The sequence below is a fragment of the Pongo abelii genome, chromosome 6 (assembly GCF_028885655.2).
Source record: "Pongo abelii isolate AG06213 chromosome 6, NHGRI_mPonAbe1-v2.0_pri, whole genome shotgun sequence".
Taxonomy (NCBI): Eukaryota; Metazoa; Chordata; class Mammalia; order Primates; family Hominidae; genus Pongo; species Pongo abelii.
In genome coordinates, this window is record NC_071991.2 from 88,938,819 (window position 1) to 88,952,824 (window position 14,006).

At 38.2% G+C, this 14,006-nt stretch overlaps 1 protein-coding gene and 1 long non-coding RNA gene across 2 annotated transcripts in view; one reads left to right on the top strand and one right to left on the bottom strand.

Annotated features, from left to right (window-relative positions):
- Positions 1–14,006, top strand: part of ABCB1 (ATP binding cassette subfamily B member 1) — a 106,996-nt gene that overhangs the window by 55,248 nt on the left and 37,742 nt on the right. The window contains exons 9-18 of the mRNA XM_024249653.3: positions 1,094–1,265; positions 3,752–3,865; positions 4,014–4,124; positions 4,299–4,424; positions 4,542–4,745; positions 5,078–5,248; positions 8,627–8,788; positions 9,658–9,834; positions 10,381–10,527; positions 13,213–13,320. Of these exons, the coding sequence (XP_024105421.1) occupies positions 1,094–1,265; positions 3,752–3,865; positions 4,014–4,124; positions 4,299–4,424; positions 4,542–4,745; positions 5,078–5,248; positions 8,627–8,788; positions 9,658–9,834; positions 10,381–10,527; positions 13,213–13,320 (1,492 nt within the window). The remainder of the gene's footprint in view (positions 1–1,093; positions 1,266–3,751; positions 3,866–4,013; positions 4,125–4,298; positions 4,425–4,541; positions 4,746–5,077; positions 5,249–8,626; positions 8,789–9,657; positions 9,835–10,380; positions 10,528–13,212; positions 13,321–14,006) is intronic.
- LOC129060430 (uncharacterized) overlaps positions 1–14,006 on the bottom strand; it is a 43,418-nt gene that overhangs the window by 1,033 nt on the left and 28,379 nt on the right. The gene's annotated exons all lie outside the window — the stretch shown is intronic.

Here is a 14,006-nt window from a genome sequence, read left to right on the forward strand (position 1 = left end):
AATTGTCAGTTGGGAATAACCTGTAAGTCATTAGAATTGCAGAAATAAAATCTGTCAGTGATTCCAACATTGTTTTTCGATTTTTTTTCATTTGCTCTTTTTTGCCCCTTTTGTATAATCTCCTATATTTGCTCTAAGAAGTATTAATGGGTCCTCACCAGGTTTGGTTAATGTAGGGTAGGCCTTTGTGCTATGAATGGGTTCAGGGCTATAGATATGCTGATAATTTAATTTTTCTCAGCCCTTGAGTTAGCCAGAAGCCCCGGATGGCCCAAGCCACCAGGTCAGAGCCTGTTAGTTCAGCAGCAGGCAGCTATGGCATGACAAGTGTTGGGAGCATTAACAGAGGGAAGGACACATAGTCAACATGTAGAAAGGAGAAGGAAGAGAGGGAATGCTGATGAATAATGATGTGCTTTTATAAACCTGTAAGCCAAATAATTTTTGTAGGTCAGTGGTTTTTAAAATAAATGTCTACAGAAATAAGATAAATTGCACAGCTTATTTAAATGTAAAAAGTATTACATGACAATTCCAAACTCTCAAAATGCTCTCACACATGTAACCTCTCAGTTGGTCATTCTGACAGTCCTAGAGGAAGGCAGGACAGAGAGCAAACTGTCTCCAAACGTCTTTAATGTTCAGAGATTTGAATGACTGTCCCCTCCTTTTTTTTTTAGTACTTTCTAACATTATCTCTCCATTTTATTACTTAATTAAAGAGGCATGCAGATTTTGAAGGAAAGACACAGGTTTTTTCCATGGCTTTTACTTTGTCTTGTGTATGAAACAATGTAAGTTCTAGAAGTTTGCTAAATATTGCTTCACTTATTTTGCTATTACTAAAGCCAGAGAAGGAAATTTTAGAAGACTCCCCCACAAATAAGTTAATCTCTATAAATTTCAGTTTCTTCTTCTGCAAAAAGAGAGTAAAACAGTACTACTATATAGGGTCAATGTATGAGCAGCAGGACAAAATGCATGTATATCACAGGACTGAGAACATCCTAGCCACTCTGTAACTATCATGCTATATTGATATGTTTTCATAAAATGTATGAGTATATGTGATCATTTTTGTTCTTTTTCTCAGGTACAACAAAAATTTAGAAGAAGCTAAAAGAATTGGGATAAAGAAAGCTATTACAGCCAATATTTCTATAGGTGCTGCTTTCCTGCTGATCTATGCATCTTATGCTCTGGCCTTCTGGTATGGGACTACCTTGGTCCTCTCAGGGGAATATTCTATTGGACAAGTACTCACTGTAAGTGGTTTATATTGAGAAATGAACCATTATTATAAAATGCCAATGAAATCCAGTAATGTTGGCTTGACTTTAGAAGGATATATTTTGAACAACTATTGAATACTACAGACACATGCGCCACTAGGTTAAAAAGTGGAAAAAAATTAGATGCATCTGACAACCAGTTTTTTGTTTGTTTGTTTTTGCAGATATCTTGCACAGTTTATCCTGTAGCCTAAATAATATTAATATTAGCAATCTCAATAGCATGAACTTTTATTTGTTGAGATTTTTTGTGCCAAACTTGATGCTAAACACTTCACTTTTATTTTCTGATTTACTATTCACAAAAATGGCAAAATACACATTTTGACCTCTTTTCAAATTATTTCGAATGGCAGCTAATCCACCTCACAAATTGTGGAAGTATAAATTGCTGCTCTTCCTAAAAGATTGTTTGGAAGTTTTCTGCATTATAGATCTTTGTGCAAGCACAGAAGTCTTGCCATTTAATGTTATCTTCTTTTATTTTAAAGACAATGAAATAATTTGCAAACAAAACTCAATTCGTATCTGGATCTAATAAAATACACTGTTAGAAGAGTCACTTAGTTCCTTTTTCATAGGCCAAGCAGAAATAGATTGAGGCAATGAGAGATGATATTTTGTAGAATCCCTTAAAACAATTCCCTTTTTCAGGAGCCAGATTTGTAATATGGATTCAATAATCGCTTCTTTGTTTTTTCAAATTAGCCTTATTCAAAATTGCTCAGTCAGGAGCGGCTTTTCCCATAAAGTTTTTTTTTTTTTTTTAGTATGGTGATGCTGTGAGTGATCCTTGGTTGTCATAACAGATGTTTTCTGTTTAACTGTGATTGAGATAAGCAGTTTAAATCCAGTGTTCACTGGGCATGAATATACCTCACAAACTGGAGGCATCCAAAATAGGGAGTGTGGGGTTTGATATCAGACCAACTTGATTCAAATGGCAGCTGTGTCACTTATTAGCTGTATGATTTAGGGCAGCCAGCTAAACTTTTCAAGCCTCTGCTACCTCTTCTGCCAAATGACATGACAGGAATGAGCCCTAACTTTCAGTGTGTTTTGAGGACTAATTGAGGTAATGAATATAGAATCTCTTAGCAAAGTTCCTTCTGTGTAAATTATTGAGCAACATAATTCCCTGTGATTTAGAAAAAATGAATAATGACATTAATTCTCATCAACCCCAAAAAGAAACACAGTTAAGTCTTTACCATTGAGAAACTGATTTGCACAAAACAAAACAAAAAAAGGCCTAAAGAGAACACGGCCTTGTGGCAAAAAAGATAACCTGATAAAGGATCAATGCCTTAGGTGTGTGTGCTTTATAATTAACAAAAAATGTTCATATACCCTGTTTTATCATGATACAACATCTCTATGATTGCTGGGTAGGGGGAACAGATAGAATCTTGCCTGTTTTTGCCAATGAAGAAATTGAAGCCAAAGATTCTAAGAGAATGGTCTAACAACATATAACTAGTTATTACTAATTTAGGATTCAGAACCGGGTCTTCTGACTCCTCTGCTAGTGTTCATTTCCACTTTACCTTACTGATGATCTAAATAAAAAAAATTAGACATTGAAGAAATATAAAAATATCCTATTATAATATTCTAGCCCTTTAAAATTTAAATCATTGTTTTATTGAGCAAGTAAGACTAATTCTGCATTCTAAACTGAAAAGTATTTAAATTTCTAAAATATTTTTAGTATGGGCAACATAGTGAGATCTCATCTCTCTCTCTATATTTTTTTAATTAGCCGGATATGGTGGCACTTGTCTGTAGTTCCAGCTGCTTCGGAGACTGAGGTGGGAGGGTTGTCTGAGCCCAAGAGGTTGAAGTTGCAGTGAGCCAAGATTGCACCACTGCAGTCCAGGCTGGGCAACAAAGCAAGACCTTGTCTTAAAATTTTTTTAAAAAAATTTTATGCTATTTTTAATTGACAAATCATAATTGCATTACACTTATGGAGTACAATGTGATGTTTATGTATACACACACATACACACAAAATGTGGAGTGATCAGATCAAGCTAATTAGCATATCCATCAGCTCACTTGACACTTTTTGAGGTGACACATTTGAAATTTACTCTTGGCTGGGTGTGGCAGCCCATGCCTGTGATCTCAGAACTTTTGGAGGCTGAAGCAGGAGGATTGCTTGAGGCCAGGAGACCAGCCTGGGACACGTAGCGAGACCCTGTCTCTAGAAAAAATAAAAAAAAAATTAGTCAGGTGTGATAGTGCATGCTTGTAGTCCTAGCTACCTGGGAGACTGAGGCAGGAGAATTGCTTGAGCCCAGGAGGTAGAGGTTATGACGAGCTATGATTGCACCACTGCACTCCATCCTGGGTGACAGAATGAGACCCTGTCTCTTAAAAAAGACAGAAGAAGTATGAAAAAAATTTGCTATCACTATCTAAGTAGCCTGATGGTTTTTCTTTACATTCCTCAGGTATTCTTTTCTGTATTAATTGGGGCTTTTAGTGTTGGACAGGCATCTCCAAGCATTGAAGCATTTGCAAATGCAAGAGGAGCAGCTTATGAAATCTTCAAGATAATTGATAATGTAAGTCTGAGTTGGCCATTTATCCATCTATCTAAAAGATTGTCCAGTTAAGAATCAGTTTCTTTGTCACTTTATCCAGCTCTTCACAAAATATCACTAAGAGTAGTTATTGTAACCTAGTAATCTCTTAAAATTTGATTCTGTTTAGAAGCCAATTATTGACAGCTATTCGAAGAGTGGGCACAAACCAGATAATATTAAGGGAAATTTGGAATTCAGAAATGTTCACTTCAGTTACCCATCTCGAAAAGAAGTTAAGGTACAGTGATAAATGATTCATCAACAATTAATCTATTGAATGAAGAGTTTCTGATACTTTCTTGTAGATATTATAAAAAAGTGCATGTATATTTAAACCTAGTATTGAATGGTCAGTTCCTATACCCTGTGTCTGTGAATTGCCTTGAAGTTTTTTTCTTACTTGTCCTGGTAGATCTTGAAGGGCCTGAACCTGAAGGTGCAGAGTGGGCAGACGGTGGCCCTGGTTGGAAACAGTGGCTGTGGGAAGAGCACAACGGTCCAGCTGATGCAGAGGCTCTATGACCCCACAGAGGGGATGGTGAGATGACCCGTGCTGAGCTAGACCCTGCAGCGATCAGCAGTCACATTGCACATCTTTCTGATGTTGCCCTTTCAATTACAAATGTATGAAAGTCACACTTACATTTTATTCCAGGTCAGTGTTGATGGACAGGATATTAGGACCATAAACGTAAGGTTTCTACGGGAAATCATCGGTGTGGTGAGTCAGGAACCTGTATTGTTTGCCACCTCAATAGCTGAAAACATTCGCTATGGCCGTGAAAATGTCACCATGGATGAGATTGAGAAAGCTGTCAAGGAAGCCAATGCCTATGATTTTATCATGAAACTGCCTCATGTAAGTTGTCCTTGCCCTTTGCCTTTCTAGAGGTGCAAAAAATAAAATGCAGGCCTCCTACGCAGGAAGTTAGGAAACTACTATAAATTGGAGGAAGAGAAACCCTAAGAAGGGAAAGTAAGATTACTTCAGATTTGAAAGCTCTAGCAGTATCAACTGGTCGTAGACACATTTTTAAAAACTGAGGTTGGTTATTGTATTAAATAAGATTTAAAGAACTGGACCTGTATTACTTGTGAGACTTGGGCTGTGTATGGGATTCCTTACCAATTTAAAATATGAGCTGAGATAGCTTGTCCTTATGCTAAATCATTCTGGGTTTTCTGTGGTAGAAATTTGACACCCTGGTTGGAGAGAGAGGGGCCCAGCTGAGTGGTGGGCAGAAGCAGAGGATCGCCATTGCACGTGCCCTGGTTCGCAACCCCAAGATCCTCCTGCTGGACGAGGCCACGTCAGCCTTGGACACAGAAAGTGAAGCAGTGGTTCAGGTGGCTCTGGATAAGGTCAGTGAGGCTTAGTTCAAACCCACCTGATTTATAAGCATAAGAACATTCTACTACCAATTCTTGTTAATATTGATCTTAGAAAAGGAAATTTCTGATAGCTTCTAGGTGATTCCTTCAGCTGTTAAAATAAAAGCATTGGGCCTCTTTGAAATCTTTTTCTATTTGTTTGTTTTATTGTTCAATTTCTATTTATTTCTCTGATCTTATTTTAAGTGATGATGAATACATTTTCATTTAAAGACACTTGCTAATCTTTTAAATTAAAAAATAGAAATACAGACACAAGTGAAAATTCATCTTCATTGTGATCTTCAAAACTTGACTACGTAGATAACGCTGTTATTTAGGTTTTGAGAGTTTGTAATATTGCCAAGAAGAGAAAAATACAACCTGAAGGTCCATATCTAATTTTCAAGGTGTTGAGTGCCACTCGAAGACTCTATGGGAAATAAGAAACCTCTTATTTCCAGGAGAGGGGCAGATAGCCTGTGATACTGAAAACCTACCTAAGCCATGACAGGTTATTGACTATCAACAGAGTTTGACTGTCCTGCAATTCTGGAGTCCGTATGACTCATTCACCAAATAGCATTTGAGTGTTTGCCCTGTGCCAGGCACTGTGCATTTGATCTCCAGCACGTGATGGTAACGGGGATAATTCTGTGAGGAATGAGAATGTGGAGATGGAGACCTTATAACCAAAGGTGTTCCAAGTTGAGATGTCACAGTAGAATTCAAAGATGAACTCATATTTGTTTCAACTCTCCCTGTCTCTAATAAAAAAACACTTGAATGTTCCTTAACATCCTGTCAATGTGCTTAATAAATTTTTGAGGAGAAAAAAAGCAGCTTACTAAACATTTTGTGAACCAAAATAGAGGCAGATGGGATTGTGGCTACTATTTTTCCCCTCATTTTGCTTAATCTGTGATTCCACCTCTGTGTTTTTCTTTTTCTTTCTTTATTTCCTTCCTTCCTTCCTTCCTTCCTTCCTTCCTTCCCTCCTTCCTTCCTTCCTTCCTTCCCTCCCTCCCTCAATACCTCCCTCTCTTCCTCTTCTTCTTCCTTTCCTTTCCTTTCTGGACCTTCCCTTCCCTTCCCTTCCCTTCCCTTCCCTTCCCTTCCCTTCCCTTCCCTTCCCTTCCCTTCCCTTCCCTTCCCTTCCCTCCCCTCCCCTTCCCTCCCCTCCCCTTCCCTTCCCTTCCCTCCCCTCCCCTCCCCTCCCCTCCCCTCCCCTCCCTTTTCTTTTCTTTTCTCTCTTCTCTTCTCTTCTATTCTCCTCTCTTCTCTTCTTTTCCTCTCCTCTCCTCTCCTGTCTTTTCTTTTCTTTTCTTGTTTCTTCTCTCACTGTGTCACCAGACAGAAGTGCAGTGGTGCCATCACGGCCACTGCAACCTCTGCTGCCTAGGCTCAAGTGATCCTTCCATCTCAGCCTCATGAGTAGCTGGGACCACAGGTGTGTGCCACCATGCCAAGCTTTTTTTTTTTTTTTTTTGAGATGGAGTCTTGCTCTGTCACCCAGGCTGGAGTGCAGTGGGACAATCTTGGCTCACTGCAACCTCTGCCTCCTGCCTCAGCCTCCTGAGTAGCTGGGATTACAGACATGCACCACCACATCTGGCTAATTTTTGTATTTTTAGTAAAGACAGGGTTTTGTCATGTGGCCCACGCTGGTCTTGAACTCCTGACCTCAGGTGATCCACCTGCCTCGGCCTCCCAAAGTGCTGGGATTACACGCGTGAGCTACCGTGCCCAGCCCCCAGCTATTTTTTGATATATTTGTAGAGATGAGGTCTCACTATCTTGCCCCGACTGGTCTCGGACTCCTGGGCTCAAGCAATCCTCCCGCCTCAGCCTCCCAAAGTGCTGGAATTACAGGTGTGAGCCACTGCTTATTGGTTTGCTTATCTGTGTTTCCTTATTAATCTATAGTGAAACTATGTATTAAATTATAAATAAAAATTTTAAAAGGTTATATTTTAAAATACTTTAGGGTATAAATTTTGAGGGGAAATTCCACATACCCCATTTTTCTTAAAAAGATACAAAGAATTGATCTATTTTCTTCTAGTTTCTTTTCTAGTTTCTACCACCTAATTTTTCTACCATCTAGAAACTTTTCTGGTTTCTACCACCTAATTTTTCTCTTGTGTATTTTTTCTTTTTGAAGTTTTCCACTTCTACTTATCCTATTGATCCTGAAAATGCTGTGTGTTAGTTTTGAGAATTGTATTGCTAGTTACTGGAGAGAAATATAGAGTAACAAAAATTATGAGCATTGGGAAAATTACAAAGGTTAGAGAAGTCTCAGACAAGGCCTAGATATCTGGCTCTGTTCCTGTGTGAAAATAAAAGAGACTTACATGACTCTTCAATTTTTCCATAATTCTTCTACCTAGGAATAAGTATCACTTATTAAGCACTAACTATGGATAAGGCACAGTGTTGAGTACTTTATGTGCATTATTTTGTTTAGTCATCACAACTACTCTAAGAAGTAAATACTATTATTATCTGCATTTTACATACGAATAAATTGAGTCTCACACAGGCTCCTTGGATAAAATACTTTATTGGATAAAATAAACTCATAAATTTATTTCAGGTCAGTGTGACACTGAGGTCTGGACTTTGCTGCCTCACATTTATTGTCTGTCTTGTTCATCCAGGGGGTCATGTGGGATAGGATATTATGATTCCTAGGGCTGATTACTAGCTGGTGTGTACCAGTACAGCACAATGGCCTGTGTTTGTTTTGATTGGCCAACGCCTGGGCTGTAGTAATTTGTTGGTTTGTACAAGCCTCTGATTATTATTTTTTTTTATTTTTTATTTTTTTTTGAGATGGAGTCTTGCTCTGTCACCCAGGCTGGAGTGCAGTGGTGCGATCTTGGCTCACTGCAAGCTCCGCCTCCCAAGTAGCGGGGACTACAGGCGCCCGCCACCACGCCTGGCTAATTTTTTGTATTTTTAGTAGAGACGGGGTTTCACCATGTTAGCCAGGATGGTCTCGATCTCCTGACCTCGTGATCTGCCCGCCTCAGCCTCCCAAAGCGCTGGGATTACAGGTGTGAGCCACTGCGCCCGGCCCGAGCCCCCGATTTTTATTACTGCAAATTTAGGTTAAATAAAATATTTGGGGGCTTACGTAATATTAATATGTGACTGTTATATTTGTGTTTGTATTTATTACAAGGAAACATCATTTTTAACTATTATCAATTGTCTATACATTTATTGAAGTCAGAGGCTATCTTATATAGATTTGATGGTTTTACAATGCCCACAGCATTGGTTCAGTAAATGTATGTTGAATGGTTAAGTTTCTTCATGTAATTGTTAATGTATTCAAAAACCAAATTTCTCTCTCTTTAGGCCAGAAAAGGTCGGACCACCATTGTGATAGCTCATCGTTTGTCTACAGTTCGTAATGCTGACGTCATCGCTGGTTTCGATGATGGAGTCATTGTGGAGAAAGGAAATCATGATGAACTCATGAAAGAGAAAGGCATTTACTTCAAACTTGTCACAATGCAGGTATAGTTTTACTTTAGAATTTTCCTAAGTCATCTCAGTGATAAACTGATTTTGCATTTAATGCTAAAAATAAATATTATTTGATTTGATTATCTTAAAAAGTAGGAAACAACACCTGGGGGATTCAGGATGAGACCAGTGTTTAAGATCTTTTTTTCTCTCTTGAAAGAGGGGAAAATAAAGAATGATAAACAGATAAAAAAAATTAAAAGGTTTCAAGGTGAATTATCCTTTATAGTAGTCAGTACCCACATGTGCCTGTAGAGCATTTAAACAGTAGTGAATCTGAATTGGAATGTTTTAAGTAGAGTGTGCACATCTTGTTCTGAAGACTTAGTATAAAAAATGCAAAATATCTCAATTTTTATATTGATTACATGTTGAAATGATATCATGGGATATCAATAATATATTGGATATATTAGGTGAAATAAAATATACAATTAAAATTAATTTCACTTCTTTCTTTTTACATTTGTTAACATGGCTTCTAGAAAATTTAAAATAACATGGCTCACAGTATGGCTTGCACCATATTTCTGTTGACAGCACTGATCCAGAGTAAACTTGATTGAGTCAAAACACCCACAAAAAATGGCGTGAGAAGATAAGATACATGGAATGAATGCCAGGTTATTTCAGTATATGCAGTGGGAATTCTTCTTTGGTGGTTTTCGTTTTCAAATATCACACACACACACAGACACACAGAGACACGCACACACACACAAAACAACACAGCAGATTAGCTTTATCCTTTTCTGCAGTTACTAAACAAATTGCTGTTTTCCTTGATAGCTGACATTCGGTGATTAGCTTTCATGGTTAACACAGCCTAATGAGCTTATGCATATTTCTTATTTTTTTAGACAGCAGGAAATGAAGTTGAATTAGAAAATGCAGCTGATGAATCCAAAAGTGAAATTGATGCCTTGGAAATGTCTTCAAATGATTCAGGATCCAGTCTAATAAGAAAAAGATCAACTCGTAGGAGTGTCCGTGGATCACAAGCCCAAGACAGAAAGCTTAGTACCAAAGAGGCTCTGGTATGAAGGGAGATGCGGAGTTTGTTTTAATCTCACCAACTGTGGTTCCCTAGTTTGGTGGGCTAGGGCTACGGTAGGAGTGGGAACAAGAAAGGTTATCCAGAATCTTCCCGTCCTATCCCCCAGAATGTCAACATTTTAGAATCGGGTTAGAATTTAAGAGTGTTAATTTACACAGCAGAATTTTTAGAATTAAAATTTATAGTGTAAAGAGACTATAGCAGGTTTTCAAATATCAAAATTTCTATTCTGTTTATTCCTGCTTATAAATACTCTTGTCAGGTTCTGAGTACCAAATAAAAGTTAAGCGTTTGTAGAAACATCATTTATTTTTTAAAAAATAAAGGAGTATTGTAGCAAAATTTGTCAGCATTTTTTGGAGCTAAATAATAATCACTACGGCATTTTTTAAAGCAAAATTGTCATCACTTATTCACTGACAAGGAATAAGGGTAGGATATATTCCTTTACAAATTTTTGTGCATATGTAAGAATTGTACATTATACGTTTTTAATTAGCCTGTTGTAATAATTTGTGTTTTCTAGGATGAAAGTATACCTCCAGTTTCCTTTTGGAGGATTATGAAGCTAAATTTAACTGAATGGCCTTATTTTGTTGTTGGTGTATTTTGTGCCATTATAAACGGAGGCCTGCAACCAGCATTTGCAGTAATATTTTCAAAGATTATAGGGGTAAGTGTGATCCCATTTGTGTGATTTACTTGTGAATCCTGACGGAAGAATGAATGAATAAACTGTTTGTGTTTGAACTGGGATACAAAAACAACAAAATCCATGTATTTCCATATGAAACTAATTGGCTTGAAGATGTAAGAATAGAAGTCTGGTTTGTGATAGGAAAGCTAACTTTGTGAACCTTCCTTTGTCGTCACAGTTGGTTTCTAACCTGGGCAACTAAAGACGAGCTTCCTGAAATAGTCAATGAAAGTGATGAGATGACTTTCTCATACCTGCCAACATTTGGCTCTGAACAAACCTTGTGAACTCTCATTTCACCAATGTGCAAAGAGAGTTCCGCAAATGTTTGTCAGGCTGGCTTGAGAATGCACTGTTCTCTAACATACATACTTTCCAGGACATGAGTAAGCCTAGCATGCTACTTTTGTAAGATGTAATTTTCATCCCACTTGCTAAGATTAAAACAAATAGGAACAGCTTCCTAAAGATCGAGGTTGACATATGTTAGTTCCACCTCATCTTAATGGTGGCATTTTCAACAATAAAGTTACAATCTGAAAGGAATACTCTGTGTTTAGTGACATATGCCCAAACATCAAGCTGAGGACACCCTTGCCATAACTGCTGATAACATTATGGAGAAAGAGATTGATCACCACGAGAAGCATAAGCTAAACACTGACTTTTGATTCTGCAAAATATATATGACTATTCAGGTCTACTCATGCCTGGTCAGTTTATTTCTGTTTAATACATTCATTCATGAATTCATGTTTACTGACATTCATGTTTAATATTAAATATATTTATTCAAGAATTATTATTATTTTTTGAGTCTCGCTCACTCTCGCCCAGGCTAGAGTGCAGTGGTGTGAACTCGGCTCACTGCAGCCTCTGCCTCCTGGGTTCAAGCGATTCTCCTGCCTCAGCCTCCTGTGTAGCTGGGATTATAGGCCTGCACCACCACGCCTGGCTAATTTTTGTATTTTTAGTAGAAATAGGGCTTCACCATGTTGGCCAGGCTGGTCTCGAGCTCCTAACCTCAAGTGATCCACCTGCCTCGGCCTTCCAAAGTGCTGGATTACTGGCATGAGCTGCCATGCCTGGCCTCTAGAATAATTTTTTTGTGTCTGCTCTGTACCAGATATTTTTCTAGTTGTTGAAAAAAATTCTGAGAATGTGATCAAATGTCTGATTCTGTAGAGTATATGGTCCAGGGCAGGAGTCAGCAAACTTTTTCTATTAACAGTAAGATGGTAAATATTTTAGGCTTTGCATGCCACATGATTTCTGTTGCAGATACTCAACTCTGACCTAGTAGTACACAAGGGCAATGTGGAAATGAATGAACACAACTGTGTTCCATTAAAACTTTATATAAACATTTGGCCAGTGGCCCATAGTTTACTGATCCTTGCACTAACATGTGTGTTGCAGGTTTTGGGGGTTGGCGGGGGTAGACTGTAGTGTCATCAGAGAAAAAAAAAAGGAAATGGTTGTTAGGAATGGGTTTGGTTGTGACAAAACCTCAATTTATGATTTTATACTTTTCTCATTCTTCATATAACAGTAAGTCTGGAGGTAAGTGACCCAGGGCTGGGATATTAGCTCTTAGATAATGAGTAGGCAACCAGGTATCTGCCTCATTGAAGATAGTGGGCTCTGCAACGGATTGCTTGGATTTATATCCTTGAGTCATCCCTTGCTGGCTGTGTTAACTTGAGCAAATTAATTACCTTCTCTGTACTTCAGTTTCTATCTGTGTAAAACTGTGATGATAATAAATCATACTTCTGGAGATGGTTGCCAGGATTAGAGGAATAGTATATATGAATTTGCTTAGAATAATGCCTGGCATAGAGTAAGAGTTTTGTAATTGTTATGATTTTTGTTGGACTGACTAGTCAAAAAAATTATTTAATCTCTTCAAAAATCCTTTTTGTTGTTGTTGTTTGTTTGTTTTTTTATGAAGGATAAAGTTGTCTGTCCTGGACTAGGAATGTGACTATCTTACAAGACTGATTTTGGCCCACTGTGAAGGGAGATACGTGTTTTCTTTCCCTGAGGAATGGTTATTCTCTGTGTTCCTTGAGTCCAAAACATCCTATTAGCCCTTATAACTATCTCTGGAAAAAATTTCATGTGTGGTGCTAGGTCAGGTAGCTGTAGTTTCCAACTGGCTCTCTTAACTGGCCATCCTATCAAGAAGGCAGGCTCAAGGAAATTCCTTTCTTTTTTAAAGGCCTGGGCTGAGTGAATGACCACCACTCTGTGGTTCACCAAAAAACCACATCAGGTTTTCCCCAGACACCTTGGGACAGTTTGAAATGTCCAAATAGTAAAGCAATGAACTTCCATAAATGTAGTTCCCCACCAAGCGAAGAGGAGAGTATTTGTTCTGATTTCAACTTTACACAGTTGAGGTGGCATTCATGACTCCAAGAGGGAATCTGAACAGAAAAAATATTGGATCAATTTATGAATGATAGACCTAACCTTGGCCTCCACAGAAGGCAGAATGCAGACACCTTTAAGGCTGGCAATAGGAAAGCCAACCCCGATTTCCAGTGTACTAAGGCTCTCCTGACCCCTGAATATTGGGCCAGATGGGAAATGGGTCAGGTCCAGGATGGGTTCTTCACTGATTGAACTAAAAATCCTTTAAATGTTTTCTCACAGGTTTTTACAAGAAATGATGATCCTGAAACAAAACGACAGAATAGTAACTTGTTTTCAGTATTGTTTCTAGTCCTTGGAATTATTTCTTTTATTACATTTTTCCTTCAGGTAAATGTTTCCATTTTCACTATATTCATTTTGAGAAATGCACCATTATTCAACTGGGGGGATTTATAAACATCAGTGTAATTGGCCTTTTAGTAGAACTTCTCTATTAACATGGCTACTAACAACCAAGTTTTTCTGACATAGTGAAAAAAAATGTTTGCCTCCTCTGGCTCCCTTGCTTACCTTCTCCTCTCCACCCTTACCTCCCGCAATGAAACGAGAGGGAACAGAGTGTTTGGCCTAATATGATGATTGGAGGTGAAAGGCAGGGACTTAAAAATGGGGTGTGGGGGAGCCCTGGATATAAGTTTGGATATAAGTATTGTCAGTAAATGTAAATACTCAAAGAAATGTCTTCCCGTGTTCTAAAAGCAACAAAAAACAAACAAAACCCCATAAGCAGGTCACATGGGTTTAAAAAGGGTTTGAAGAGTTTATCATTCAACTTTTGTTCAAGGAGAAAGAATCATTTCAGTGATGGAAGAATGTCAATCCTCCAACAAAAAATGTAGGAAACATTTGTAAAGAGTCAGATTTTTACAGCTTGCAAATCATGTGGCTAAAATGAAATGGCAAGGAATTAAGTACTCTAAAAGTTTAGTATGAGGGCCAGGTGTGGTGGCTTATGCCTGTAATCCCAGCACTTTGGGAGGCCGAGGTGAGTGGATCACCTGAGGTCAGGAGTT